Here is a 23,779-nt window from a genome sequence, read left to right on the forward strand (position 1 = left end):
TTCGGAAAGAAACTAAACTAAGGAAGTTTAATTGAACTAATTATTAGTAAAAGCTTGAACTGGCTGCTTAAAAAATAAAGAATTCGCAAATTTAACATCCGTTCAATCCATCCATCTATAGCAAACTGGGCGAAATATATTCATATTAACATCACACCCAATAATATTTATGATTTCGCTAGAAAGCAGTTTTTGATTAGATAAAAGGTCATGTCAAATATTGCTGATTTATGTATACATATAAACACCTGAATGTATAGTGAACTTAGTCAAAACTCACACACGCACCTCTCGGACTTTAAGCATCAGCATTTAATTTTTTTTTTGGTTTTCCACCAACAAGCAACAAAGTGTCTACTAATCATACAAACGTAAGCAGAATGTCTGAGTGACGTCATTAGCTTCGCAAAATATTTACAATATAAAGAAATCAAACAAACATTAAGGCATTGGAACATAGTGACTCATAGGTGTTATATTGCATTTTCATTTTAATATATGTATGTACATGCATATACTATATATATGTACATAATATAATATGAAAGCAGTTTCAGAAAGATCTAAATGAATTTCAGTTATTAATTTATTTTGCAATGAATCACATGGACTTATGCAGATAACAAGTGTCTTTCAAATTTTCTTTTTGGAAAATGAGAACAGTATTCTCCATTTAAAGGGACCAGTTTAATTGGTGGGAAACATTGCTAAAACATAAATAATTGGTATAAAATAGACCTTAACTTTTCATTGTGCATAATTATGTAATGTCTTTAATAATTGTCCTCAATAAATACAGCGCACGCTCGAAAACGAGAACTAATTAAAATGTTTTCGAAAACTCCAAAAATATAAACGTGTAATTACGTTTAAATGCAGGGTTTTGGTTTTCTCTTTGAACAAATAAAGCACTATATTGTCAGTTCTTATTACCCACACGGATAAACAAACGATAAATAGATTTTTAAATTTTGGACAGCTCTGAATTACGCGGTGCTTTTTATTTTCCAACAGTCAATGCAGAAAAAAGTGTTCTCGTTTCTGGGTGTTCACGTTTTAGAGCGTTCATGTTTTCGAGCGTGCGCTATAATAATAATAAAGTAGAAAAATATAATGGAAACTATATGTTCGTGCGTTAACAAAACGTATATAAAATCGTATTAATTTCATTTTAATTGAGAAGGGGCTCCAAATCAGGAGGTTCATTTAAGCTGGAAACACTTTATGCATAACCAGATACATAAATCTGTAAGAACAACAGTGCGACAATCTCCGCTATTGCATACACTTGAGAAGCATTATATTTTACACAAGTTAAAAGACAAACTAAGTGAGATCAGCCAACAAGCTGCAGCATCGTAAATTCTCGCGCACATCAACATATCCGCATATTCTTGATCTGATATTGGTGTTATCTTAGACAATGTTTGTACTAATTCGCCAAAAAGGTTAATGTATATACATACTATGCCTTATCTTGATGAAGCATTTTGAATGAAGTTTTCTAAGATAAAATTTCCATATAAAAGGCAAAGACGGTCACAGCAAATCATTAGTAACGAAAAACTTTCGAACACAATGATGACTACGATGAAAGCCCCCGGGTTGACATTGCTACTACTGGTAAAGAGATCGGATTTCCAACCGCACACTAAAATCTAACGACTCTTCGGTCTTCAGGCAAAACGTTTGAAACTTATACTAAATTCAAATTGTTCATAGTGTTATTTATTCAAATGTTGAAAATCCAACTGTGTTAAATAGAGGTGTATCCTTAAAGTGAAAAATAATTATTTGATTTTTGTGTTTGATAGAGGAACAACAATTTTTAGTCCGAATAACTCACTGACTTTCTTAAGAATTCCTCATATTTAAAGTGGTATTATTGTTTTGTTTGCAGTTCGCATCATCAGTTGCAGCCCAAGAAGCAAGTGTATATGGTGTAACCCAAGGTATTAACTGTTTTGGCAAAGAATATGTGTGTGTCGGCCCCTTAAAGTACAAGCATTGTGAATGGGATGCTCAAGGTAATACCTATGCTGCGGGCAACGTCATTCAGTGTCCCTCTAACCACCGCTGCGTAAATGATGGAGTAGAAATTTGTATACCGCTTAAGTTGTCCACAACAGCACCTCAAGCAGCACCCCTAATCACCTCAGAGCAAGTACCTGTCAACTCGATATCTACTGAAGATCCCATAAAAATTATTCCACTAAAATGGGAATCCACGTCTGCAATACCAGAAACCACAACAGATGTCGTAGTTAATAAAGAGCCATCAATTATTCCTGTTGACACAACTACTGCCGCAGATGGTTCAATATGGACGACCTTTTTAACAGATAATCCGAACGCCTATAATACACTCGGATCGCAATTAGCTGACACAAACATTCCCTTTACCACTAGTTCAGCTCTGGAGACCACAACGAATGGAATTATAGAAACTACGACGTTTCAAGACGGAACAACTATACCATCAGACATTTACACCACATTGACTCCAATTACATCGGATGACTCCAGTTTACCAGTTAAATCCAATAATCACTTAGAGGCCGGATCAATAGTAGATATTACGCATATTTCTATAGATGAATTAGCTCTAAAAAATCAAGCTTCTGAAACAACAACAGTTCGAAACATTCCCTCTGATCACAATTTCACGGACAATTATTATTCGACAATATCCACGCCTGAATCTCCAGGTTCAATAACAGATATATATCCTGGAGCTACAATGACAGAAAGTGTAGGGCAATATGTGTCTTTTGAAACGAAAACACCAATAGATGCATATCCCACAATATTTCCAGAAGGATCAACCGGTACTTCTCCAATAATCGAACCACTAGAAACAACAACACTAATAGAACAAACGATTGCTTTTGATTCTAATACGCCAGTTAACCTGAGTGAGTCAAATATACAGAATAAAACTCCCACTGCAGTTCCAAACAGTCCAATCAATGGAAATGTTTCAACTCATCCCAGCACACTTATAAGTAATAGTTTACCAGTTGAGCATAATCCGCAAGTGGACCCTAACATCCCGATCGAATTAAGTTCTTCAGCTGATCCTAATGCAACTACCACTCCTGTGGATGAAATCAATACAGTTATTCCAAATTTTTCGTCTGTTCCTAGCACACCTGCAAGTTCAAGTTTACCAGTTGAACAAAATTCACCAGTGGACCCTAAAAACCCGATCGACTTAAGTTCGTCGACTGATCCTAATGCAACAACCATTCCAGTGGATCAAACCCACCCAAACATTCAAAGTACTTCATCGGATTCTACCAAACCAGCAAGTTCAAGCTTACCAGTGGAACCTATTTCATCAGTGGTCACATCTAATCTTAGCACACTGACAAGTTCAAACTTACCAGTTGAACATAATTCACCAGTGGACCCTAATAACCTGATCGACTTAAGTTCGTCAACCTATCCTAATGCAACAACCATTCCGGTGGATCAAACCTCTCCAAACATTCCAAGTATTGTATCGGATTCTAGCAAACCAGCAAGTTCAAGCTTACCAGTGGAACCTATTTCATCAGTGGTCTCTTCTGATCTTACCACACTGACAAGTTCAAACTTACCAGTTGAACAGATTTCACCAGTGGACCCTAATAACCTGATCGACTTAAGTTCGTCAACTGATCCTAATGCAACAACCATTCCGGTGGATCAAACCTCTCCAAACATTCCAAGTATTGTATCGGATTCTAGCAAACCAGCAAGTTCAAGCTTACCAGTGGAACCTATTTCATCAGTGGTCACATCTAATCTTAGCACACTGACAAGTTCAAACTTACCAGTTGAACATAATTCACCAGTGGACCCTAATAACCTGATCGACTTAAGTTCGTCAACTGATCCTAATGCAACAACCATTCCGGTGGATCAAACCTCTCCAAACATTCCAAGTATTGTATCGGATTCTAGCAAACCAGCAAGTTCAAGCTTACCAGTGGAACCTATTTCATCAGTGGTCACATCTAATCTTAGCACACTGACAAGTTCAAACTTACCAGTTGAACATAATTCACCAGTGGACCCTAATAACCTGATCGACTTAAGTTCGTCAACTGATCCTAATGCAACAACCATTCCGGTGGATCAAACCTCTCCAAACATTCCAAGTATTGTATCGGATTCTAGCAAACCAGCAAGTTCAAGCTTACCATTGGAACCTATTTCATCAGTGGTCTCATCTGATCCTAGCACACTGGCAAGTTCAAACTTACCAGTTGAACATAACTCACCAGTGGACCCTAATAGCCCGATCGACTTAAGTTCGTCGACTGATCCTAATGCAACAACCATTCCAGTGGATCAAACCAATCCAAACATTCAAAGTACTTCATCGGATTCTACCAAACCAGCAAGTTCAAGCTTACCATTGGAACCTATTTCATCAGTGGTCTCATCTGATCCTAGCACACTGGCAAGTTCAAACTTACCAGTTGAACATAACTCACCAGTGGACCCTAATAGCCCGATCGACTTAAGTTCGTCGACTGATCCTAATGCAACAACCATTCCAGTGGATCAAACCAACCCAAACATTCAAAGTACTTCATCGGATTCTACCAAACCAGCAAGTTCAAGCTTACCAGTGGAACATATTTCATCAGTGGTCACATCTAATCTTAGCACACTGGCAAGTTCAAACTTACCAGTTGAACATAATTCACCAGTGGACCCTAATAGCCCGATCGACTTAAGTTCGTCGACTGATCCTAATGCAACAACCATTCCAGTGGATCAAACCAACCCAAACATTCAAAGTACTTCATCGGATTCTACCAAACCAGCAAGTTCAAGCTTACCAGTGGAACCTATTTCATCAGTGGTCACATCTAATCTTAGCACCCTGACAAGTTCAAACTTACCAATTGAACATAATTCACCAGTGGACCCTAATAACCTGATCGACTTAAGTTCGTCAACTGATCCTAATGCAACAACCATTCCAGTGGATCAAACCAACCCAAACATTCAAAGTACTTCATCGGATTCTACCAAACCAGCAAGTTCAAGCTTACCAGTGGAACCTATTTCATCAATGGTCTCATCTGATCTTAGCGCACTGACAAGTTCAAACTTACCAGTTCAACATAATCCACCAGTGGACCCTAATAACCTGATCGACTTAAGTTCGTCAACTGATCCTAATGCAACAACCATTCCAGTGGATCAAACCATTCCAAACATTCCAAGTATTTCATCAGATTCCAGAAAACCATCAATTTCAAGCTCACCAGTGAAACCTACTTCATCACTGGTCTCATCTGATCCTAGCACACTGGCAAGTTCAAACTTACCAGTTGAACATAATTCACCAGTGGATCCTAAAATTCCGATCGATATAAGTTCATCAACTGGTCCAAATACAATAAGCATTCCAGTAAATCAAACTAATACAATTATTCCAAGTGCCTCATCTGATCCTAGCAAACCAGTTAGCTCAATGTTTCCAGTTGAACATAACTCACCAGAAGACATTATAATCGAATCAAAGGATGCAAACAAAGCAAAAGATGCGAAGACTCCATCTGATCCTAGTGCACCAGAAAGTTCCCTTTTACCAGTTGAGCATAACTCCCCAATAGACTCCAATATCCCTATCGAGTTAAGTGGAAAGCCTAATGCAGCAAACATTCCAGTGGAAAAACCCAAACCAATTATTCCGAGTACTTCATGGGATCCCAACTCCCCAACCATTTCAAGCTTACCAGTGAACCCTGACATCTCAGTCGAATTAAATGCATCAATTGATCCTAATACAGCAACCATTCCAAGTATTGCATCGGATCCTAGTCCAGCAATTTCAAGGGCACCAGTGGAGTCTAATTCTAGCCCATCGGCAAATCCTAGCTTAGTATTTCAGCATAACTCCCCCTTAGATGATACAAATCAATTTACAGTAAGTTCGCCAGTAGCATCTGCAAACCCAATTTTGCAAGTTGAACTGAAAGTACCAGTATTAACGGAGGAAGTGGTAGAAAATTATGCCCCGTCTAGGAATCAACCAGGTGTACCAAAGGCACCAGTTACTTCAAACTCACCTGTTAATACTAGGGGATCAATCAGTCACACTATTTCAACAAATCTTGACCATGTGAAGCCGAAGTCCTCAACAGTGAATCCTAACACACCGATTAGTCCAAACATTCGAATCGATTCTGATACAAGCCAACCAGCGAATATTAATATTCCAACCGATTCTAGCGCTTCAGCAGGACCAAACAAACTTTTTGACCATACGTCAGCAATCCATTCTAGTGATTTACATACTGGCCTTACGAAATGGTATCTGTACTCTCGTAGTAAGGGAAGCAATACGAATGAAGAAGCAAATAATGGTATGGTGTTTTTACCAAAGCACCCACTTGGATCTCGACGGCCTACATCGACCAAAAAGCCTAACCATCAAGAAACTATAGAAGCAGAATCAAGTGAAGCAAACTCTTCTAAATCTGTGCTTAAAGAAGATGGCTCCATTGAAGAAACATCAAACAGCAATAGCAAAAAGTCGAAGAAGCAAAAGAATTCCAGGAACAATAAGCGTAAAGAAGAAACAGTAGAGAAGGAAACAGTAGAAAAAGAATCAAGTGAAATTTCTTTACCTGAAAAACGTCAAAACAATAATACATCGGTGGAAAACAAATCTGGGACAAATAGTAAAGAATCCAAAGATAGTAAGGACTTCCAAGAGGAAAACGTTAAAATTGAAAGCAAGCCCGATGACGAAGATGACGAAAGTGCATCAAGCGAGCAGAAGGAATTAATTAAGAAAATCTTAAAGAAAATCAAAGACAGCAAATGTGACGAAGATGACGTATATCCAGACCCTAAAGATTGCAAAAAATACTACCGATGTGTGAAAAAGAATCACAAAACAAAGATCACTCATCTTCGTTGCGAAAGTGGTGATCGTTTTGACTCAGACAAACTAAAATGTGTAGACAAACGGAAGGCCAAATGCTTTTCCAAAGAAGATTTCATAGAAGAGTTCGCTTGAATCCCGAAACAAAAGCCGTCGTCAATACAGTCCACTTTTGTAAAGATAGTCCGAAATCGATTAATTCTTATTCTATAGACAACTTACGCATACCTTACCTATTTTCGAAAACTTAAAACCTGTACCTTCGCTAAGTGATAATTTTCAAAGTGTATTCAACAAAGTGAACTAAGTATTTGACATACCCTTCTTTGACAATAAAATAGTAAACAATTCAAGTATTTGTTTACATTAACCCGACTTTTTTTATCTTGAACAATATAATATAGATTGATAAAATTTGTTGCAATTTGTCAGTTAGAGCACAAAACATTGGTACATTTCTTCCATGAGTTGTTTTCCACAAGCAGAAAGTATTCGACATCTTATTTTATTCATTAAAAATATATATATTTTTTTTTTGTTTGAAATTTGTTTACTTTTGAATTTCAAAATTTAAAACAAAGGCAAATTCGGGTAAAGAAAAATTAATTGTCATATACTTAGTTCACTTTGTTGAATATACTTTGATAATTTGTAAATCATTGTAAATTAAAAATATTCAACTAAAATTATAAACTTATCGTTTTTATCACCGAAGGATTTTAATAAGTTAGTTCCGAAAATGACAAAGCTTGTCATATTATTAAAATTATGTTTAATTAATACACGTGGTGGATATGTTAATTATAACTAAATATGACTAAAAACCATTTAATAGCCTCGACAAAGAGGCGAGTGCTGATACAAAAAAAAAAACGATGACCATAAATGACTAATCATGATTCATGAATAAACATAGCAGTCACAAGCACCAATTACAATGAAATTTCATCAATGAACATGTGAAATATACTACAGTTAACAGAAAAGCGACCAAACGGTTAATTATCAGAAAGCTATGTTATGTCGTCATTTATCAATAGAAAGCAATAGACAAGTACATATCGCTAATTTACATGAATAGTGTCATAACGCAAAAAACACGAACATTTCCTGTACGAATTCAACTAGATAATTTTGTTTTTGCTTTCATATTGTAACGGATTTCCAAAATCTGTCGTTTACTCTAAAACTCTTCCCTGAGTTCGATCACTGGATTGTCAAATAAAAGTCACACTTTAATGGCTATACACTAATCTTTATTTCCAATTCCTTATAATTTAACACTTTATTACTTAATACTCTACTTTGCAACTCTAACTTATAGCTTGTTTACACTTTACTCGACAACTCTCTCCTTACAATTGTCCGCACTCGACAACTCTCTTATTAGAACTGTGTCTTGCTGCCAGTCCGACAGCCCTTTTATAGTCGATTGCTAGCATGTTATCGTCACTCAACCATTCTGGCAACTACGAATATTGATGTCTAGATAGATCTGGCAAGTTATCGATTTCGATTGTCAATTCTAGTTTGTTCTGGTGTCATTTTCGTTACAATATGTAAATTTTTTGACAGACGAGCAGCGCCCAAAGATAGCGAGCAGAGAAGTGGCGAATATACTTGGCTGGCGTCATGCTTATGTTATAATACATAGATGTAATCGATTGGTCACTTCTCTGCTCGCTATCTTTGGGCGCTGCTTGCTTGTCACATCAGCAGCACAAGCGACTCAAAGGAAAATTTTTTAACAAAAATGACAATTCGAATTTATATTTTTGTTGTTTTAACTTTGGAGTACATTTTAATTGATTAAATAAAACCTAATGCATAACCTCAGCTCGAAACAAAGGGATAAAAAAATATTTTTACGCAGATTTAAGTACAGTGGAACTTCTCTAACTCGAATCACCATAATCCACAAAAAAACTTCGAGTTAGAGAGACTTCGAGTTATAGAATTTTTCATTACAAAATAAATATTTTTAAAAAGCTTTAAAATGTAGATTTGCACATTTTCATATATTTACTATGCTAAAAGCTTTATGCACATACGTTAAAATACACACATACGTTAAAATATGTATTCTATAATTTCGTTGGTTGCACTTTGCTATTGTTTGGCTCTTGACGTCTGTATCCCATTTCTTTGTTAGATGATTTATCCATAAGTGTAATATCTTAGTTTTTGTTCGCCTCCATACGGTATAGAGGGACTCATTTAAAATTGTACCTCGATAGTAACATTTTATTATTTGTATTATGCCCTGGTCGAAAAGGGTAGTAAGGAAGGGTATTTCTATGAAATTTTACTTCTATTGCCGATTCAAGAGTTCGAGTTATGGAAGGAAATTTGTACGAAATTTCATGTATAAACGCTATTGCCAATTCCAAAGTTCGAGTTATGGAGATCTTCCAGTTATAGAAGTTCCACTGTATTTCTCCACCTAAAAAATGGTACAACAATATTGCGCATGATTAAGAGAACATTTTAGCGCAGGCCAGGAATTACGCACTATTCTATTGGCTTTTTTATAACTCTTAGCTAATATAAAGTGCCCACACAAAAGATTTTGTTTGGCTTATATTAGCCACTTAATAGCCTAGACAGACGGCAAAGTTAATTCGGATTGACTGCGCTTTTAATCAGTGACAGACGGCAGCAAAACGAGTTATAAACACCCATAACAGCTGATTGGCAATAATATCTCTATTTTGGTAAAATAAAATTGTATAGAAAGCAAATATTGCGGTTGTTAGCCGCACAATTAGTACAAAATTACTAATTACTAAAAAAATATACATAAGTACGTTATTATTAGAACTGTTTTAGAAAAAATATGCTATTTCATTGCATGCGAAATGTTTTTGTTTACATATAATTGAAAAACAGCTGTCAGTATTGCATATTTTCATTCAAAATAAGTTAAAATCGGCCATGTTTAACAATGTTGCCAACGAAAATGCCACGAACTCCCACTAACTCTCAAAATTTTTGACGATTAAATGGGAGTTACCAAACGGAGTTAACTGAGATAACTCTCGAATTAACCCCGATTAAAACAGTTAATCAGAATTAACGCCGCCGTCTGTCAGGGGTATTAGATGACAGTCAATAGGTAATGGAAGATATCGTGTCGAGAAGTCCCGTTAAAACTCATAAGCACTTTACTCTTGTAATTAACGTATAATTTAACCAGTAATTGACTTAAGTTAATACGATTTATTGCCAGATAATACTATCACAATCGACGGCTATAAATTGATTGCGTATTTATTATCTGAATAAACCAGCTTGTGAAGTAGCGACAGCAGGCATACATATATTGAATGCTTCAAAATGCAATGAAACAAATTACAATTTTATAGAACTTAAGGAAAACTAAATTTGTATGAACAAAAGAATTACTTTTGTAATTTTCGTTACAATTGGGTAAAAGCTAATATTATTTATTTATGCACACACGTACCTAAAGGCTCGGAAACCCTGGAAATCTAAAGAGCGCCAAAAATTTATGATCGCGCCTTTGGTCTTGATAGTTTTCCTATCAGTTCGTTATTCTTATTCGGAATTTAGAGGGATATATGAATTTATAGATCAAAGATACATTGAATACAAAATGAACAGCGACTCCAATAAACAAGAACCGCGTAGTTCTGAACTAAATCTAGACGAGCAGCAATACTTGGACCTTATTCAAAAAATTATTGCTAATGGTAAATTGAGTACACTACATTTCCCAAATATGATAATTTTAATCTCATCTACAGGTGTAAATCGACCGGATAGAACTGGCGTTGGTACTCGGTCAATTTTTGGTGCCCAAATGCGATTTGATCTCCGAAATAGTTTTCCATTATTAACTACAAAGCGAGTATTCTGGCGAGCGGTCGCTGAAGAATTGCTGTGGTTTGTTCATGGTCAAACAGACGCTAAAATACTTCAAGAAAAAAATATCCACATATGGGATGGAAATAGTAAACGAGAGTTTTTGGACAAATGTGGGTTTTCCAATCGCGAAGAAGGTGATCTAGGTCCAGTTTACGGTTTTCAATGGCGTCATTTTGGGGCCAAGTACAGGAATTGCAAAGACAGTTACAAAGGTGAGGGAGTGGATCAACTTCAGGAAGTGATTAACACAATCAGAAACAATCCAAATGATCGACGTATTATAATGTCTGCGTGGAATCCTGTCGATATACCTCAAATGGCTCTGCCCCCTTGTCATTGTCTTGCACAATTTTTTGTTGCCAATGGAGAGTTGTCTTGTCAATTATACCAACGTAGTGCTGACATGGGATTAGGTGTACCATTCAATATTGCATCATACGCGTTGCTTACCTATATGATTGCTCACATTACTGATCTCCGACCAGGGGACTTCGTCCACACTTTAGGCGATGCACACGTTTATAACAATCATATCGAGGCGCTAACAGAACAGCTAACGCGTAAACCTCGTGCGTTTCCTAAATTAGTTATTAAGCGTGAGATGAAATGCATTGAAGATTTTACTTTTACGGACTTTGAACTTATCAACTACAATCCATACCCAAAAATTTCAATGGAAATGGCTGTTTAATACATACACACGCTTAAAAGTGTAGATATAAAATTTGTACTGCAATGAAATGAAAAAGTACGTCGATTGCCTCGATATATTGCAACGATGTCGAAAGAACCCGTTCTCTTCAGTATGGTTTAAAATTTTAATGATTAACCTTTCGTAGTTTACAATTATTTGTCCATCAAAAATAGTTTTTTATTAGAAAAGTTAAAATTAATACATTTTGGACGTGTAACAAGTTTTTATTCATTGCTAGTTAAATCTCTATACGTATTTTTTTTTTACTCTAAAGATAAGTGTTTTTGCTTTTATCAAATTTTGCTAAAAGTAGTTTCCTCGATGGAATCATCGCAATTAGCGGATTTTATACCAATTTAATAGTACGGTAAATGTATAAGAGAATAACACTTACTTTCTTTGATAAAATTCGTACAGTTCCGTGGAAATATACAATATGCAATTTATAAGTGAATATGCATTTATAATATCACACCACAAAATTTGGTAGTTCTAAAACATTTCAACTTCCAAGCATTCCAATAAATGTTGAGTTGATATGTAAACACTATTGAATTACGAATTAATTAAATAAAAGCAGTGATATTTCAATGCAAAGTATCAGTCTTCGTCTAAAGGTATTGTACTTTGCCACTCGTTCGGGTTAACAAAAATATCGGATATAGTCCCACGCAACGTGAATATTCCACGATTAAGTGGCACCGGTCGAGGTTTCTTATCCACCTCAGCTAACCATTTTTTCCACGCTTCAGCGGCCATTTGCCGTCGCTGTTCTTCCATAGCCCGGCGTCGTTCTTCTTCTTTCTTCTTAATATTACGTCGTTGTTCCACCTCTATTTGTTTAGTGCGTTCCCAAGCCTCCAATTTAGCTTGTGCTTCTTCCTCAATAATTTGAGATTTTAAGGGTTTTTCATCCTGTTCGACATGAGTTTTAATTATTTCATTCGAACGAGTTTGCCGTGATTTAGATTTCAACCACTGTTGAAACTTTTCTTCTGAAAGACGTTTTCTCGCCTCTTGTTCCTTACGTTTCTGTTCTTCAGCCTTACGGCGACGCGCAGCTTCATCGGAAATAAGTTTTCTATTAAAACGTTATTGAATAAAAAAAATAAATAAAATAAATTTTAGTTAATGTTCAGATATCGAAACCTTTTGGCAGATAACCATGTTTCATATGCTAAGTCTGGTTTTAAAACAATCTTAGCAGCTTCGCAGTGTTTGCGATAAGAGAAAGTATAGTCACGCGTAGTAGGATAATTGTCTTCTGACTGCAAATCCAAAGGTGGTACAATATCGCTCTGATTCTCCGATGGTGGTTGTAGTTTACTCTCTTCGTTTATACTACTAGTCTCACTTTGATCTGGTGTTTTTTCTATAAAAGCTGCAGGATTGATGTATCTACAAATAATAACAATAACTCACATTTACGTTCAGGACAAGTATCTTTTGAGGAAACACTTTCCACGAATTAATACCTGACGCTAGCCTTTGTTTCGCAACTTCGTGAACTTAGGTTGACGCGAGACGTATTAGTACTTGTGCTACTAGCACTAAGGGAAATTGCCAAGCTACGTGCCGAATGACGACGTTCAATTTCATTACCATTATCGTCAACCCGGGTGGTGTAGAACGCCATTACAAAATTATTCCAGCAGCTTCTATATATTACTATACCGTAAATGTCAAGGGATTACCAGGAACCGTTTTCAAAAAAAAAATATTTTAAAATATATGGTTTTCTCGTTTTTGATTGTTATTTGGATCAAAATTTGGACAGAAAAATATTCACAAAAAAATGAATTAAAATGGAATTAAATATATTTTTTAAGCGCTTTGAAATATAATTTTGAGTGTGTTGGAACAGGTTGCCAATATATTAATAGTTTTCCGAAACAGAGTTCACCCAACCACAGTAGTGATTCCGTTTTCAACCACCGTATCAAAATATTAGACTAACATTAGCTAGCTCTTAAGTATTTAACAATTCACCCCTTAAACGAATTATAAATAGAATTTTATAAAATCATCGTATGATAAATTTCTAAAGTATATAAATTATTGACTATCGTGAAAATTGGTGAACTTGCATAGCAGGTTTTATATTTGTTTTAATGCCGGAGGGAGCCTTGTTAATTTGACCGACACCACCTGGACTGACCGAAGTAATCGGTGCAGAAGCACGTTGAGGCGGAACCATCATATTGGCTGGTCCTGTTGCCACATTTAATGGAACGTTGACTTTTAAACCTTTGCCCATTCCCACCGCGGCGACCAGCGCATGGGTATCTGCCATACTGCTTGTTTGTTGAATTCCTGAAAAATAATCAACAAATTATTACTAATGTGACAAAATATATTTTATATCGTTTTCTAACCTGCTCTGGTGGATGATTCAATCTCCCATTCCTCCCGAGCTTTACAAACCATATCTAGTACGTGAGACACGACTTTATTGTACTGTGTTACTTGTTTCATTGCCGCTTCTGTCGTTAAATTCGCAGCCTTTTGTTCACCTTGATTTAGCTTTTGTTCAGTAAGTGGGTCCGGTTTCGTGCGCAAATAATCTGGTACAATGTCATGTGAAAACACGGGAACGCGTCCCTGTGTAAGATTTATTAACGACTCATCACGGTCTTGCGATAACATTAATGGGAGAACCGTACGATTACGTAGCGGTGGACAAACTTCTTTAGCGAGGATTTTTGACAAACCTGTTAACTGAGAGTATAAATAGTTAAAAACCTGCTCATATTATTTTATAATTATTTACATGACTTGATATGATAGCGAAATTATCAAGAAAGGTTGGCCAGTTAATTATTTCGTACTCGGTCTCAAGCTTCTGTATCATCCCACCAATAGACATTTTTAGGTCATTTAACCTACTTAAAATAGCGTCTAACGTCATTTCCATTTGTTTTTCTTCGCGCTGCATTTTAAAAATTGTGATATTGTTCTTAAAAATGTTATTCTCAAGTCCTTGTTTAATGCTGCTAAATATGTGAAACAAAATATTCGACTAAAATATTTCGATTAGTTTTTATCGATTTCGATCACCAATTGGAATTATTAAGCCCATGTCACATATAACGCTTTATGTTGACATTAAGTTGAAAATTTCACAAATTTTATGTGGGATTATTAGTTAATTTTTAATTTATCTAATGCACTTATTATACACTATCACGTCATTAAATTGTTTCCACATATTTATTTTGGCACAATTCCGATTTCTATGGCGCCGCGATCTGATTACACCGTTGGAAAGAGGACGTCCTCCCGATTCAAAAATATATAGGGTAATAGGTACCGCAGACGACTAGTTTTCGAGATATTCCGCTTTAAAGATAAAAAAATCAAAATTTTCAACTAGCTATTTCACACAATTTAATACACTTTAACACATTTTACGCACTTTTTTCACCTCAAATATATTAAATAAAACTGTAGGCGTTGCATTAAATGTACATTTTACTTTTATTATATAATTTTAAAGTCAGAATTATATGTTTCAAAAATCACTTTCCACTCTAAGAGTTATGTGTTTACAATTATGCAGAAAACGAGCGTTGCCACATTGTAGATACCATATATAAATTCATCCATAAATTCCTCTTTTTTGCCAAAATTCCTCTTCTTTTATTAAACGAAATAAATTTTTAAAAATCATATCGAGGACAGCCTTTAATTTTGTTAACACTTGTATTGGCTTGACCAGAAAGGAGTTCTACGCGAAAAAACTTCGAACACACCTGGTTTTGGCTCGACCAGGGTAATTTTTTTGAAGCGCGGCCGAAGGCCGCCAGTGCAGAGAGGAGTTCTACTCGAAAAAAAACTTTGGACACCCTAGTTTTGGCTCGACCAGGGTTATTTTTTTAAAGCGTGGCCGAAGGCCGCCAGTGCAGAAAGGAGTTCTACACGAAAAAAAACTTTGGACACCCCAGTTTTGGCTCGACCAGGGTTATTTTTTTAAAGCGCGGCCGAAGGCCTCCAGTGCAGAAAGGAGTTCTACGCGAAAAAAACTTTGGACACCCCGGTTTTGGCTCGGCCATGGTTATTTTTTTAAAGCGCGGCCGAAGGCCGCCAGTGCAGAAAGGAGTTTTACACGAAAAAAACTTCGGACATCCCTCGAAAGATTTTTTATATACATCATTGATGCAGAAGAGAGTTCTACAACAAAAAACTTTGATATGCTAATACATAAATAAAACACAGTCATTAAAAAATATATCATCTATGGTTTCTAACATGTGACAACGCTCGTTTTCCACATAATTGTAAACACAGAAACCTTTTCAGCTATTAGTGTGCTAAGTGATTTTTAAAATAAGTAATGTTTACTTAAAAAATCTTAAATAAATCTATATTTTGAATTAAATTGAATGTTAATAGTGTAATTTTCAATATGTGAAGTGAAAAATGTGAGAAAATAGTGTTACAGTGTGTGAAATTCCATGTGTTACTTATAGAAAAAATTGGACTTTTAAACATGAATATTTTAAAAACTATAAGTCCAATCAAGAATTTATATATATTCCTGCTCTGGAGAGCTCCTCTTTCACCCGATACCCCATTTATACCGATCGGAGTTGTCAAACCCCGACCGCCAAAGTAATCGGAATCGTGCCTTTATTTTATATGAATTAGTTTAATATTTGCTTTAAGTAAAATAAATATTTGCATTTAAATTTTTATACAGTTTTGTTTATATGCACAATAACCATGTTGATAGTTATCACAAAAAAAACCTGAAATCGAGGGATACTATGCGGAAACCTCATTAAAAATTCTATCGCGTAATCTCCTGCACGAATTCTACTAGATAACTTATTTTTTTGCTTTCACATGTAAAATTTTTTAAATTTGTTTTACACCTTAGCTGCGCCCATGCTTTGTATTTTTTAATCAATTACAATTTATATCAAGTTAAAAATATTAAATAAATATATTTGTATTGTCCTTTTTGACAATAATTTGTCTATTAACCAATTTTACCAATGTGAATGGTCTAAAATGTAAAACAAAATATGGTAGCACTCACTCAATCGGAGATAGAATTTTTTATGAGGTATTCGCATATTCTTTTGTAGGAATTCAAATAGATATGGCTTTCACATGTAAAAGTTTTGACAAGCGAACAGCGACCAAAGATAGCGAATAGAGATATGACCAATCCAATTAAGCTAATGTTTAATATGGGTATCATGGGTATAATGAACTGTCTAACTGTCTCCGCAAAATGAAAAATTTACTTACACATATACATACATATATAGGTACTAATATAATATAATTCCAACATATCATCACGTGATATCTTTGAATGATTAGCTGTCATCGATTGGCTAACTGCTATAGACAAGCCAATCGAACAAACTTTCCGAATTTCCATACAAACTGGCAGCCTTGAAATCGAATTGTATATACTTGGTCGCACTGAACTCTTCAACCACCGTCTATGTCTTAACGATTTATCTTCGCCTGCCCTTTTCAATTTCAAATTTGTGTGTAACAATTTTTATTATTTTGACAGTAATTTCTTCTTTGAGCCGTTCACAATAGGAAAATGGTTCTAAAATGAGTAAAACAAAACTTGGTAGCACTCAGCAAGCGACTATTGAAATTTTAATGAGATATTCGCATACTCTCCAGCACGAATTCAACCAAATATCTTTGTTGTTGCTTTCACATGTAAAATTTTTGACAGGCGAGCAGCGCCCAAAGATAGCGAGTAGAGAAGTGACCAATCGATGGCAGCTATTATATCTTGATGGATTATGTGGATTGCAACCACTGTCTTTAACTATAAATCAAATTAAGTAATTTCGAAGACTGTTTTTTCGATTCTTTTTTATTAGAAATCGTGATCAGTTACTAATGAGCTGGTTGCTGAACTATCACTGGCTGTTATAATTTAAACCTTCAATTTCACTACACTACTTCTTTGTAAATCATACATGAAAATGAACTCAGAAGTCAGATTTTTTTGCTGTTACATGTCATCAAAATTCGCCAAAATTTAGGTTATTAATATTAGACAGAGTTTTGTTAAATATTCAGATATTAATATTTTTCATTTAAAAATATTCAGATAAATACGAATTTATAATATTTAACAACATGTATAAAAATTCTTATAGTTATTCAAAGTACAAGTATCAATGTTCATTTCTTAGTTCCTATAATTAATAATAACGACAAAATTAACAAGTCGATCGACGACTAGCATCAGGATTGTAACCAAAAATATTAAAATACAAATCTAATATCATTTAACAAAATGTAAATAACTTAAAGATTATTGAATGTATGTATGTTACATACACATTGTTTATTGTTGAAGATACATGACTTCCGGTATCTTTTTTTCTGCAGTTCGTAATTTATTATCAAATTCATTAGCTACTTTCTTATAATATGGTCCCAACTCTTCTCTTACTCTGTCATACCATTTACCCAACTTTGGATGATGATTAAAGGGATCGAATCCTATGAATTCTGCAATTAAAAAAACAGTTGTATTTATATTGAGACGACTATGAATACAGCGTAGATACAATAATCATATACATTCATTTGTTGTATTAAAATATTTTGATTATGAAAAATAGCTTACTTGATTGATCAATATCGCAAATTGCCTTCAAATCCGCATACGAAATATTTTCACCAATGACGAACTTGTTTTTATTAAGAAAGTGGTTTTCAAAGCTCTTCAAATTTTGATTTAGACATTCAGTTATAACACTGACCTATTGAAATTTATGGAAAAATAAGAATTAATACAAATGGAAAAGTAAGACCGTTGTTATGCTATCATTGTTGATTCCCAATCCAAAGGTAAAATGTAGATATTCGTATTACGATTATATTGTTGTAGGACTAGTTTCCTACATGCCATGCTTTTAATTATGTTTATTTTTCAAATACGAATATTCACACTTAGTAATGGGCAATCGATTGCAGGACCACGGTCTAAGCTTTTTGGGTTTGGTTTTGTCCGTTATATGATCTAATTGTTAGCAGCTCTAAAAAGTGTTATTCAGCTTATTTTCTAAATATTCTATAAAGAATAGACCTATTTACATATATACATACGGGAACGTACATTCTTGTCGTCAGGAGATGCCTTGTTTAAAATAGGCAAAAGCCATTTTTGTTTAAAGTAGTCGCCGGATGTCATGCCAATATTGCGCTGTTGCCATTCAAGGAATTCATCGACACGACTGCGACCATAATTGCGTCGTGGATACCAGTGCTCCGGGACAATTTTCTCTCGATTTAGGTGTCGAAATATAGTGATACTCCCAACCAAAGATAAATTGTCATCGTTTATAACGGGCAAGCATTTAAATTGACTTACTTTATCACGAAATTCGCCAGTTAAATGTTCACCTGGGCAAAAAAATAAATACATAAGTATTTAAATAAATATTTTAAAGCTTTTCATTCCTCAGTTGTCTCAAACTTTTTGACCAAAATTTTTAATAAGTGTATTCACAATAAATTAACCAGTTAATTATAATAGTTCTTATCCACCGCAAAATAAAAATAATAAAGCCAATTGACAATAACAACCTCATCTTGTTCTAGAAAGAATAAATTGTAACCGCAACCGAACATTTTATACTCTCGCAATTTATTTATTTAACTTTATTAATATTATATAATACACAATTTGACCCACATATTCGTCATATATATTGTCTAAAGTCCATTGAAAGTTGGAAACCCTAATATTAGGTTAGAAGCACCGAGGTCCTCATGTTCGATATATGGGGAAAAACCTATGGTCCGATTTCGGCGATTGTTAGAATGGGGCTGCCACACTATAAACGTAGTATTTGAGCAAAGTTCTACACCGATATCTTCACTAGTGCTTACTTTATATATTGTAAAGTAAACGATTCAAATCATCTTCAAAGAACTGATATATAGGAAGTAGGCGTGGTTGTGAACCGATTTGGCCAATTTTCACAACATATTATTGGGAGGTAAGGAAACTATTACAAACCAAGTTTCATTGAAATCGGTCGAATGGTTCATGAGATATGGTTTTTACCCATAAGTGGGCGACGCTACGCCCATTTTCCATTTTGTAAAAAAATCTGAGTGCAGCTTCCATCCGCCATTTCTTATGTGAAATTTACTGTTTCTGAAGTTTATCGTTAGTGAGTTAACCCACTTTTAGTAATTTTGAACCTAACCTTTGTATGGGAGGTGGGCGTGGTTATTATCCGATTTCTTTCATTTGTAGACTGTATTAAGAAGTGGCTAAAAGAAACGACTGCAGAAAGTTTAGTTTATATAGCTTTATTGGTTTGCGATATATATACAAAAAACCTATTTGAGGGCGGGACCACGCTCACTTCTCCAAAAAAATTACATCCAAATATGCCCCTTCATAGTGCGATCCTTTGCACCAAATTTTATTTCCATAGCTTTATTTATGGCTTAGTTATGGCACTTTATGTGGCGTGGCAGTGGTCCGATTTTGCCCATCTTCGGAAGCAACCTTCCTATGGTGCCAAGAAATAAGTGTGCCAAGTTTCATCAAGATATCTTAATTTTTACTCAAGTTACAGCTTGCACAGAGGGATGGACGGACGGACAGACAGACAGACATCCGGATTTGAGCTCCACTCTTCATCCTGATCACTTTGGTATATAAAACCCTATATCTAACTCGTTTAGTTTAGGTGTTACAAACAACCGTTATGTGAACAAAACTATAATACTCTCTTAGCAACTTTGTTGCGAGAGTATAAAAATATAGAATTACAGCGGGACCTCAACACAACCTACATTTTAATGGTCTTAGATTCAAACTACTAGAATAATACAAGCGGTAAGTATCACTCTTTCGAATTAAAATATTAACATACTAACATATTTATGAAATTCATAAACAAACCTAAGTGGAATAATATTTGTATGTACATAGTAAAATAAACACATTTATATATGTATGTATATTCAACTTGTTTACTTTTAGACTAAAAATGTCAAATGAAAAGCTAATTTAATCTTGTTGATATTATAATTTATCAGTTCACGAGTTATTTGCGTGAGTTAACTTACATACATACATATGTATGAAAGGCTATATGTTGCATTATGTGTACATATGTACATACATATGTATATATTAATAAGAATGTAAAGATTGCTCCTAAGTCAATGCATTAAACGTAAACGTGTATTGAACTTCAAAGCAGCGATAATAAGTTGCATTAGTTTATATGCCATGGAATTAGTAAACATTTTAAGAAGTGAAGAAATCGATTGAAATAGATAGAATGAAAAAAATAAACAATACCACTTAAAATTTGATTACACATCATGATGATAGTGAATATAACAATTTTTGTATATTTAGTCACGTAGTCTTCGCTAATCTGCTAATTAAATATATGCTGATTAAATGAGACAAATTTATTCACATAAGCTAAAATCATCAATTAATATTTTATTTACATGATAGGATCAGAGTTAGCCGAGTATTAAGTAAGAGTACGTCTTCGTTGCATCTTTCAAATACTTCGCTAAAATAAGCAACTTTCTGATAACAGTTCTCAAATATTCATCTTATAGAAGAAAGCTAATGCATAGGCGCAGCTCGAAACAAAGAGATAAAAAGTATTTAAGTATTTATCCACCGAAGAAAATGGTTCAACACTATTGCGCATGATTAAGAGGACATTTTAGCGCAGGCTTGCACCATAAGTTCCGCCTGTCTGTTTCAATTACAGGGAAGTGCGTTCTTTTGGCTTCTCTACAATGCTTAGCCAATCGATGACAGCTAATATTAAATTAAACACATTTATTGTCGACAATTTGAATTATTCTAAACATTATCAATTATTCCAGACAAAGGCTCGAAGCGTATTTTACCAAAATCATCACTTTGAACTGGTTGATTTTTTCAAACCTACTTTCCTATACATTTAACATATGTATGTATGTATGTATGTATGATAATAAATTGCTCCAGGTGACATGACATACTATGTGTAAATATGTACATATTTAATGCATAAAAATGCAAGTATATAGTATTTGCGGATATGTATGTATGTATTGCTATACCATACCATTCTAACATTCACATTTTGAATACTGGTGTCTGTATTTGAATCATCACAGGTTTGGGCTACATAAAGTATCGATGAAAACAACTATTATCAATTTATACCCGTATTATTTACTTCAAATGTTGATTGAATAGAATTTGTTCTTGCCTTTAAGAATTGATATAGGTATAGCTTCGAAAGGTATTTTCGATGCTTCCAATAAAATATACAATGCACGACTCGACTGATTTAAAAAATTAAAATAAAATTTTACTTGTTGCATTTTCCTTTTTTATGTTTTCAAATCAAAACTTATTTTAAAATTTTTATGCAAAACCAAGTGTTGTATAAATTTTATTAATTTGGGCTTTCCGTCTTTGATCGCTGTTTAAAGTAAACTGAGCTGCATTTGAAAGTGACAACTGTTTAATAAGCGTCGGATGACTTTTAAACGGGCTACGCTGGCGCACCAGTATAAACGACAATACGAACAATGAACGAAGTCAAGTGCGGCACCTGCAAAAGCCGGCCGACCGAATATTTTCATTTACGCTTTCGTTTTGTTTTCTGTATTATCTCTTTATTGCTTTTCCTATACATATGTATATACTGCACAATCTCAAAGTCTGTTGTCCATTACGCCAGATTATTTGCCTGGTTTGCTTACGCCTAGTAAATAGCTATGATAAAGTATACAAATACGTAAACCGCGTATGTATGTACTATGTACATGCACATAAATAAGTGCAAAAATATACATAAACACACAAGCCCCCAAACCATTTGTACATAGCAGTCATTTTGGATATTTACATTGAATATTGTTGACCGTTGATGATACTGATACTGATGCATTTTTAAATGTACATATTATTTATAAGGCTATGAGTAAATCTTTCTCTGTTTTGGCTTTGGTACAACCACTTAATATGGTTAAAAGAGAAGCATCGCTATGAGTTTCATATAAAGAACCTTCTTGCTTTTAGTATGAATGTGTAATTTTTGTTTCCCTTTAATTTACTGCGAATGCGATTAGGATAACATGATGGATTTCTGAACGGAGTTTAAAGTATTTTTATATAATATGAGTATTTTGTTGAATACATCTTCTTAGGTTTTATAAATATTAAAAAAAATATATTGTTTTTAATTAAAAATGGCAGAGATTGAAGCATCGGCGTGGATCAATTTTTCCGGAGCACTTCTTGATGGTGTACACGATTGGCATTTCAATTTTTGTCTAGACAAGTAAAATAATATTTTTCTTAAAAAGAAAGTTTTTTAAAAAACCAGTTTTTACGCAATTCGGAGCACTTCAAAAATTTATTTTATATTTTGGGCTTAAAATACCATATACAAATTTTTCAAATTATTTAATCGAAAAAATCCCACGTCACTCTGTGGAAAATCTATTTAGGAATGTGTATTTTAATTTTCAAGTCAATCGGTTGAATAGTTTTGAATTATCGTGTACACGGTCTTGAAAAATGTGGTTTTGAGAAAAACGCTAAAGAAAAATGTACTATCCCACCGCGCTGACTTCTAATGATCATAACTTTCCGCATTATTAAGACATTGTGTTCGGAGATATCTCAAAATACTCATGAGAATAGACTTTGAAATTAAGCAAAAAATAAGTACAGTAGTATTCCGAAATAACGAATATTCGTTTTAAGGAAAACCGCTTATTACGAACAAGCAAATTTGTAACATTGAGTTGCTTAAATAACGAACATCGGGATTTGTAAGTACTCGGTTTAAAGAACGACATGAAGAAGTCATATGAAGAAAGAGAAAAAAATTAAATAACATCGAACCAGAACTAAAAATAAAACTTGAAAAAAAAAAAAATCAAAAGAAGTGTGTAAATTGAAAAAATCTTGAATTTTATAAAAAGCTTAAAATTACTGATCAGTACCATATAGAAGTTTAAGTGTCAGAATTGATTCATTTTGGAAGAATTTATTGGATTTGAATTCTTTTGTTATGGTTTTTGATTGTTTAACAAATAATTAATAAAACGATTTATTAAACTGCAATTTACGGATATTTAACTCATTTTTATTGAAAAACATACCTCTAAGTGAGTACTCGAATTTACGAAAAATTCGATGTAACGAACAGGCCTGACCATTAATGTGTACGTTATTTCGGAAAACTACTGTATTTTTTTTTTAATTTCAGCGTAACCCCTTAAGTAATTGGTAGTTAACAGAAAAACATGTACAT

The 23,779-nt window shown here is 34.3% G+C and overlaps 5 protein-coding genes across 7 annotated transcripts; 2 read left to right on the plus strand and 3 right to left on the minus strand.

Moving 5' to 3' along the window:
* The first annotated feature begins 1,469 nt into the window (after positions 1 to 1,469).
* Positions 1,470 to 8,896, plus strand: LOC105212814 (uncharacterized). 2 transcript variants are annotated; one of them, XR_008471449.1, is made up of 3 exons: positions 1,470 to 1,623; positions 1,901 to 7,546; positions 8,385 to 8,896. XR_008471449.1 is itself a non-coding variant. In XM_054231906.1 (2 exons), the coding sequence occupies exons 1-2, from the start codon at positions 1,495 to 1,497 to the stop codon at positions 7,028 to 7,030; spliced, it is 5,259 nt and encodes a 1,752-aa protein (XP_054087881.1). In that variant the 5' UTR covers positions 1,470 to 1,494; the 3' UTR covers positions 7,031 to 7,588. The 2 variants fall into 2 exon arrangements, 1 of the variants encoding a protein (XP_054087881.1); XM_054231906.1 differs by lacking the exon at positions 8,385 to 8,896 and having other exon boundaries at positions 1,901 to 7,588.
* Positions 8,897 to 8,962: 66 nt separating this feature from the next.
* On the plus strand, positions 8,963 to 12,586 carry LOC105212818 (thymidylate synthase). The gene is made up of 2 exons (XM_011185106.3): positions 8,963 to 10,608; positions 10,663 to 12,586. Exons 1-2 carry the CDS (start codon positions 10,407 to 10,409, stop codon positions 11,472 to 11,474), a joined length of 1,014 nt encoding a protein of 337 aa, XP_011183408.1. The 5' UTR covers positions 8,963 to 10,406; the 3' UTR covers positions 11,475 to 12,586.
* LOC105212816 (coiled-coil domain-containing protein 34-like) lies at positions 11,850 to 13,113 on the minus strand. Its single transcript, XM_011185105.3, has 3 exons — positions 12,953 to 13,113; positions 12,627 to 12,875; positions 11,850 to 12,558 (listed from the first exon to the last, which is right to left on the minus strand). The coding sequence occupies exons 1-3, from the start codon at positions 13,111 to 13,113 to the stop codon at positions 12,078 to 12,080; spliced, it is 891 nt and encodes a 296-aa protein (XP_011183407.1). The 3' UTR covers positions 11,850 to 12,077.
* A 164-nt stretch (positions 13,114 to 13,277) lies between these two features.
* On the minus strand, positions 13,278 to 17,158 carry LOC105212815 (mediator of RNA polymerase II transcription subunit 8). Of its 2 annotated transcripts, XM_054231910.1 has the most exons (4): positions 16,734 to 17,158; positions 14,248 to 14,406; positions 13,853 to 14,195; positions 13,278 to 13,790 (listed from the first exon to the last, which is right to left on the minus strand). In XM_054231910.1, exons 1-4 carry the CDS (start codon positions 16,782 to 16,784, stop codon positions 13,540 to 13,542), a joined length of 804 nt encoding a protein of 267 aa, XP_054087885.1. In that variant the 5' UTR covers positions 16,785 to 17,158; the 3' UTR covers positions 13,278 to 13,539. The 2 variants fall into 2 exon arrangements, with proteins under 2 accessions (XP_054087885.1, XP_011183406.1); XM_011185104.3 differs by lacking the exon at positions 16,734 to 17,158 and having other exon boundaries at positions 14,248 to 14,502.
* A 152-nt stretch (positions 17,159 to 17,310) lies between these two features.
* LOC105212819 (glutathione S-transferase theta-1) lies at positions 17,311 to 21,959 on the minus strand. The gene is made up of 4 exons (XM_011185107.3): positions 21,719 to 21,959; positions 18,586 to 18,872; positions 18,094 to 18,229; positions 17,311 to 17,975 (listed from the first exon to the last, which is right to left on the minus strand). Exons 1-4 carry the CDS (start codon positions 21,831 to 21,833, stop codon positions 17,809 to 17,811), a joined length of 705 nt encoding a protein of 234 aa, XP_011183409.3. The 5' UTR covers positions 21,834 to 21,959; the 3' UTR covers positions 17,311 to 17,808.
* Between the last annotated feature and the right edge of the window lie 1,820 nt (positions 21,960 to 23,779).

Source organism: Zeugodacus cucurbitae, chromosome 5 (assembly GCF_028554725.1).
Source record: "Zeugodacus cucurbitae isolate PBARC_wt_2022May chromosome 5, idZeuCucr1.2, whole genome shotgun sequence".
Classification (NCBI taxonomy): Eukaryota; Metazoa; Arthropoda; class Insecta; order Diptera; family Tephritidae; genus Zeugodacus; species Zeugodacus cucurbitae.

What these genes read in the sequence shown, in the direction of transcription:
- LOC105212814 (XM_054231906.1), top strand. Translation starts at nt 1,495, where the DNA reads ATGAAGTTTTCTAAGATAAAATTTCCATATAAAAGGCAAAGACGGTCA. An exon ending in GGTTGACATTGCTACTACTG is followed by an intron (nt 1,624 to 1,900) that starts GTAAAGAGATCG and finishes TTTTGTTTGCAG; the next exon opens with TTCGCATCATCAGTTGCAGC.
- LOC105212816 (XM_011185105.3), bottom strand. Translation starts at nt 13,113, where the DNA reads ATGGCGTTCTACACCACCCGGGTTGACGATAATGGTAATGAAATTGAA. An exon ending in GAAACAAAGGCTAGCGTCAG is followed by an intron (nt 12,876 to 12,952) that starts GTATTAATTCGT and finishes TATTATTTGTAG; the next exon opens with ATACATCAATCCTGCAGCTT. An exon ending in ACATGGTTATCTGCCAAAAG is followed by an intron (nt 12,559 to 12,626) that starts GTTTCGATATCT and finishes ACGTTTTAATAG; the next exon opens with AAAACTTATTTCCGATGAAG.
- LOC105212818 (XM_011185106.3), top strand. Translation starts at nt 10,407, where the DNA reads ATGATCGCGCCTTTGGTCTTGATAGTTTTCCTATCAGTTCGTTATTCT. An exon ending in TCAAAAAATTATTGCTAATG is followed by an intron (nt 10,609 to 10,662) that starts GTAAATTGAGTA and finishes TCTCATCTACAG; the next exon opens with GTGTAAATCGACCGGATAGA.
- LOC105212815 (XM_054231910.1), bottom strand. Translation starts at nt 16,784, where the DNA reads ATGATATGTTGGAATTATATTATATTAGTACCTATATATGTATGTATA. An exon ending in TCGCTATCATATCAAGTCAT is followed by an intron (nt 14,196 to 14,247) that starts GTAAATAATTAT and finishes TTATACTCTCAG; the next exon opens with TTAACAGGTTTGTCAAAAAT. An exon ending in TGAATCATCCACCAGAGCAG is followed by an intron (nt 13,791 to 13,852) that starts GTTAGAAAACGA and finishes ATTATTTTTCAG; the next exon opens with GAATTCAACAAACAAGCAGT.
- LOC105212819 (XM_011185107.3), bottom strand. Translation starts at nt 21,833, where the DNA reads ATGCAACAAGTAAAATTTTATTTTAATTTTTTAAATCAGTCGAGTCGT. An exon ending in ACCTATATCAATTCTTAAAG is followed by an intron (nt 18,873 to 21,718) that starts GCAAGAACAAAT and finishes TTTTTTGCCCAG; the next exon opens with GTGAACATTTAACTGGCGAA. An exon ending in CATCTCCTGACGACAAGAAT is followed by an intron (nt 18,230 to 18,585) that starts GTACGTTCCCGT and finishes AAATTTCAATAG; the next exon opens with GTCAGTGTTATAACTGAATG.